The sequence below is a fragment of the Pygoscelis adeliae genome, unplaced genomic scaffold, assembly GCF_000699105.1.
Source record: "Pygoscelis adeliae isolate BGI_AS28 unplaced genomic scaffold, ASM69910v1 Scaffold63, whole genome shotgun sequence".
NCBI classification, from domain to species: domain Eukaryota; kingdom Metazoa; phylum Chordata; class Aves; order Sphenisciformes; family Spheniscidae; genus Pygoscelis; species Pygoscelis adeliae.
This window is the reverse complement of record NW_008824414.1, coordinates 1,291,106-1,296,903: the sequence shown is the minus strand read 5'-3', so window position 1 is coordinate 1,296,903 and position 5,798 is coordinate 1,291,106. Positions and strand designations below refer to the sequence as shown.

General features: G+C 44.4%; 1 protein-coding gene across 1 annotated transcript in view; it reads right to left on the bottom strand.

Annotated features, from left to right (window-relative positions):
• HDAC4 (histone deacetylase 4) overlaps positions 1-5,798 on the bottom strand; it is a 235,465-nt gene that overhangs the window by 27,706 nt on the left and 201,961 nt on the right. Inside the window, exons 18-19 of the mRNA XM_009320769.1 lie at positions 1,396-1,503; positions 783-838 (exon numbers count right to left, since the gene is read on the bottom strand). Of these exons, the coding sequence (XP_009319044.1) occupies positions 783-838; positions 1,396-1,503 (164 nt within the window). The remainder of the gene's footprint in view (positions 1-782; positions 839-1,395; positions 1,504-5,798) is intronic.

Here is a 5,798-nt window from a genome sequence, read left to right as displayed (position 1 = left end):
AGGGCTGTCAAGCCTTGGAACAGGCTGCCCCGGGAAGTGGGGGGGGCACCATCCCTGGAGGTATTTAAAAGACGTGTAGATGTGGTGTTTAGGGACATGGTTTAGTGATGGACTTGGCAGTGCTAGGTTAACGGTTGGACTTGATGATCTTAAAGGTCTTTGCCAACCTCAACAATTCTGTGATTCTATGATTCTATCTCCCACCAAAGAGTGCCAAAGCACCCAAGACATGACACTTCAGCACATGTTAAGCCAGATACACAAAACCAACAAGATTTGTGCACAGAACCCTGATTTGAAAACAGCCTGATGGCAAAACCACTGCTATATTAAACACATGTAAGATGACCAACTTCAATTTTTGCTTTGTGAAGCCTTCTCACTCTGACACTCTCCTAATTCAGTGTTGTGACCCCAGGACACAGTTATGTCTGCTATTACCACTATAAGTTGCGTACCCTTGCTTTCCTCACATTGGATGAGCCATCAACATTTAACTTAAAACAATTCACAAGAGTAAGGCAAATAAAAGCATCAGTGCTTTATCAAAGCATGACTGTAAAGCTGATTCTTAATAAGAAATACCCACCCGAAACCAGTAAGCAGGATCTTGCCCTCTTCCAGAGAATTACGGGGAGCTTTGAATACAATACTCTCTTGCATATCAATAAGCAAGAAATTCTGCAATATTAAGCTAACAAACTACGTTTCTAATTTCCAGCTGCTGATCACACAATGGATGAACACTGAAGCAAGTTGATAAAGCACATACGCATACTTACATGGGTGTGCTCTCTTCTGCATGGTGACCTGGAGGCCGAACAACAGCAAATCCATTCTACACATAAAAAATAAGAAAATGAGGAAGTAAGACATAAAGGAAGGTTTATTGCACAAAGACAGATGCAGAGGTTGCAGCCAGAAGCATTAATTCTGCTTTGGAACCATGTAGTTGTTCTCGACAGTTTTCTCACAAGACCATTGCAGTAGATGATGCTCTCCCTCGTTCTGGAGGGAGGGGGGGAAGTCCACATGAATTTTATGGAAACTGGTTGGTACAGCGTTTCCTTCCATTCAGAGGAAAAAAAAAATATTCTGCATGAGGTCACTGAAACAGCAAATGGGCTGGCCCAGCTTAAGGCAACAGCAAGACCCTCAGATAACACTGGAATAGTGATTTCATTTGCTGCTCTGGTTTCTTTCTTCCTTTTAATCGGTGCGTAAGAACATTCACCAGGAGTCTGTTTTTCGCTTGCTGATATCCTCAAAGATTTTTATGACTAAAGCCAGATGGTGCCATTAAAATGAAGCTAACTGGACCTCCTGCATAACACAGCCCTGAGCTGAGTCCTGTACAGAGCCTGTATCAAAGCCAAGTGTTATTTTCATACAAACCTTCAGTTCTCCCGTGGCTACTTTGAAAACGAGCTCAATGACACAGCCCACGGCCAGGCGAGCAGCACCGGATGAGTGAACTTCATTCCAAATTGTGTCACTGTCGACCTATCGGAGACACACAGGAACCACATTTAGGAGCAACGAGGACAGCCAGGAAACAGAAACCCATGTTTTATAAAGAAGTATTATGTATTAAATGCACAAATGCATTAAATGTAAATGCATTAATTTTAAATGCATTTAATTGCAGAACTGATCTTGGCAGCAGTAGGGCTGGGACCCCACCGATGACTGTAACATCACCACTACCGAGTGTCCATCCAACCAAATGACACTCGAGAGATGACCATTTGCAACAGCTCTGCAATGTTAAAGGGTCAGTGCCATAGCAGAGGAGCAAATTCAGCATCTCAACCACTGTAAATATGTAGGTGTCTCCTACCAATATTCCTATCAACACCACGGTATCAGTATTTCTCTTTAATTGCTGGAGGAAACTGATCCCAGATGAAATAAAAGGGTTTACAAAATCACTCAATGATTCTATAAAATAAAATAAAATAAACCACAATCAAGAAGAATGTTTAATAAAGGACGTTTAAAAGATGCCTGCCCAGGACTGCCAGGGTAAGAGTACGTTGACAGCAGCTTCCCTGGGGAACCATAAGATCAACCCTGTCTCATCAAAGCTAACAAGAGACCTTCAACATCTAGCTGCTGACTGGAGACATTTACTTCAACACTAGGTATCTGACAGGACCAGCATCCTCTATATTTTCCCCCTGAAAATGTGCAAATAGGCCAAAGGCAAGGCAAGGCCTTCTGCAGACATCCCCATGTTGTTATTACATGAGATCACGTCCTAATTTAAACGAAAAACGAGAAGCATTGGCTTTTACCACATTCATCCCAAAAACCGTACAAAGACAAGATTAGTTTGCGGACATGTGATGAAATGCCTGTTGTTTTTTTTACTGCCATTCAGCCGCAACTCTGCAGAGAGCAGAGGGGGAAGGATAGCTCCCGGGGGGCTGCTTCCAGGCCAAAGCTCTGGATCTCCTCCGCTGCACCGCTGGCCGTCTTGCACACAGTGATGAAAGCCAAGCTTGTTTGCTTCTTGCCAGTCACAGCCTCTGCAAAAGCCAGACTGCTGGGACTGTCCCATGTCAGGACAGCTCGGCTGCCCGGGAACTTCATAGGATAATTGTAACATTTCTCCGTGTGAAGGATCACCAGCTATTTTTCACATATTACTCTGTGTTGAGTGTATTTATGGAAACAATGGCAAAGGAGAAGGAAAGAAAGAGATTATTTGTTTTGTCTGGCATCCAGTCTGCTCACTGAGCTGCAGGGAGATGCAAGTCACCCCACACGAGATTGATCCACCTCCTTCACGGCTGTGGTAAAGCCAGTGGAAATCGTCTCAAGCCTGTTATCAGGGACGGCTTCTGGCAGCATCTGTCTGGAGGACAGTTTTGAAGTCATAGTAAACCAAGAAAGCATTCGGAGAATACCAAAAAGCCATCTCTGTGCAGTAATGCTGCTAATACGTGCACTGTCTCACACTCTGGGAAAAGCCACTGCATCAGTGGAAAAGCCCTACAGTGACTATTTGTGGTAAAAGGGCTCCCCTGGGTCCCCATAAATTTGGGCAGTAACATGAGAACAGAAGTATGATGGGGTCTGAGTTATGCACGACATCCCCAGGAGTCCTGGATCAGTACTGCACATATGCAGGAGATGGGACTGATCTGACCACATCCCTCCAAAAGCCCCCAGTAAGGCGGGAAGACAACCAAGCTGCTTCTCCTCCCTACTGACAAGCACGTTAGTGCTCTGTGAGGGTCCATCTTTGGGCTCCTCATCAGCAGTCCTGTAAAAACGTTATGGGATGGTTAACCTGCTTTGCAATTAGGATGCTGCTACTACATTCCCTCAGGGGATCCAGCAGTCTTCATCCTCAGATCCTCTCCCCCCAGTATCTGTGAGTGGGAGACACTTATGGTTTATACAACAGAGAACATCTACTTGCCTTTTGCTAAGAGCTGACCACCTCAGTGCCCTTGGTCTCACTGCTCAAGTGAGATACAGCTGCACCGTGCAGTCTGGGCTGAGCATATCTAACCCATCTTTGAGCATACCTAACCCATCTTTCTTGGTCTTGAAAGAAAATGCTGCAGGACACCAGTAGCTAAGAGCTTCCCTCTCTGCCCGGCCACAGCAAGTACCAGGCCCCTTCCATGGATGCAGAATTGCAGAGGGCCATCTTCATTCACCATGAAGCACCAGAGGAATGGAAATACAATAAACCAAAATTCACATGTCCTTAGCATGGCTTTACCTTAAGGGACCAACAGACCCTCGGATCTCCTCAGACATCTGTTCGTGCCAGCCTTCCGCATAAAGCACGCAGAAGTCACCAATGCCTGAGCCAAGCACCTTTTGATGCCTGCTGAAACTGGGCTTCTGTTGGCAGCATTTCAAGAAGAACGAGGAGGGCAAGACAGAGTGGTTTTAAAGAGTTATTATTTCTGCAGAAAGAGATTAAGTACTTAGAAAAAAATACTCCACCTGTGATTTAGAAGCCAATTTCAAAGACTGCCGTGCTCTCACTCAGCTGCCCAGCAGGAGGAGGACTGGATCCAAAGATGTCTGCTGCCACCCACAAGCTCTCTACTGCCCCATCCCGTATGCAAACATCTCCAAGATAAGGATTTAACACCCAGCCACCTTCCCTGGAACGGATGTCTGGAGACCACTGGGCCTTACTCCAAGGCAGCACTTCATCATCTGTGTTTGAACAGTCCCACTGAAGCCATCAGTGGTCTGCAGCAGGGGGGCGTAGACTCTGCCATGGTGGAAAATGTTATTAATGTGGCCCTGAGCTGGACTGCTCTCCAGCTCTGAAACTGCTGCTCTTTGGTGCACGGGCTGCTGTTGACCCCTCCATCATTCCTCAATTCTGAAGTTCATTACAGGGGAGACGCTATTTGGCTTTCCCTGCCTATGAGCTCTTTGATGTAGCTGCCATCACAGGAGTTGTTGCTGGGACAGCACATCAAGCCGTACCATCTGGAAGGACTTTACGGAGAGAGGAAGCATATTTCTTGCCTTTTGTTGATTCAACAGTGTATATTTCTCTTTTTTCTCCTGAGCTGGAGGATACAACTGCATCAGAGATACTGAATCTTCCACATCTGCCGCTGTTGGATGAGGAGCGGTTGTCCTGGTCAGCACACTCGTCTTCTTGAGAATAATATTAATGCCTTGCTCATTCCAATAAAGAAGCTGCCATTTCTGCTAGGTGAGCCTGTAGGAGAGGGCTCCTTTAGAGGTGGGGAGAGGGACTTCAGCGCCTGGGACCTGCTGCAGGCTCTTAATCTTTGGAGCATGTGCCATTATTAGAAAATGATGAGGGAATGCAGAAAAAGAAGGGTCAACAGTTTGATGCAGGCTCTCTTCTACAAGGAACGTCTAAGATGTTTCAGGGTGAAACCTGAAAGAGTTTTTCTTCCTTATAACTTGAAGTCTTTATTAATATACATGATGAGGTTCCTACACACACTATATACTATGCTGTATACTAACGTGCAGCTATTTAAAAATGAAATGAGGAGGGTCTTACAAAAGGTTTCATTATTCTAATCTTTTCTTTAGCTGAAGAGCTATGCAGATAAGAAATTAAGCATAGGGACAGATAGAGACAAGTTGCACAGCAGCTCCAGCCTCTGCAAAGCGAAGGGGAATGAAGGAGTTTTGCTCGTCCCTCATCACTGCTCATCATCACGCTTAGGCGACAAGAGCCCACACCATCTGTGCTGCCAGTGAGTTGTCTTTACCTAACCGCGTCTCCTACTGCTCTAAAGTACTGATTAAATAACTGTGCTCACATTTTGTTCTTCTAAGACTTGCTAATTAGTCTCTTCTCACTTACATTCCACGGAAGTCCTTTTCGTTGTCTCTGCTCTGTGATAATGTACTTTGCTTGCACAGGTAAAAATTTTTATACACTCTAATCAAGACCTTACAACCAAAAATAAAATAACATTCTGGAAGAGATCAAAAACATTGAGAACATTTTTAAAAGCCTTAGATCTTTAGATATTTTAAAATGTGCACAGAAAAGAAAATACTACACACAAAAGAAAACAAAGTTATTAGCTATCATAAGATCAAGTCTTTGAGTGTTTTGAAGAATTTGGATGTAAGTATGCTGGAGCTATTTTGCAGATTTTCAAAGCTCAAACTCCTTTCTCCAAAATCTTCTTCTAATTATCCTGGATTAGGTAATGCTCTGGTGCATGTAAGTCATACATTAAGAAAAGCATGTGCTGCAGAGAAGTGAAGGTAACGTCCTAAGTAAAAATACCGCATACTGCACTTGCAGATGCTGCTAAAGA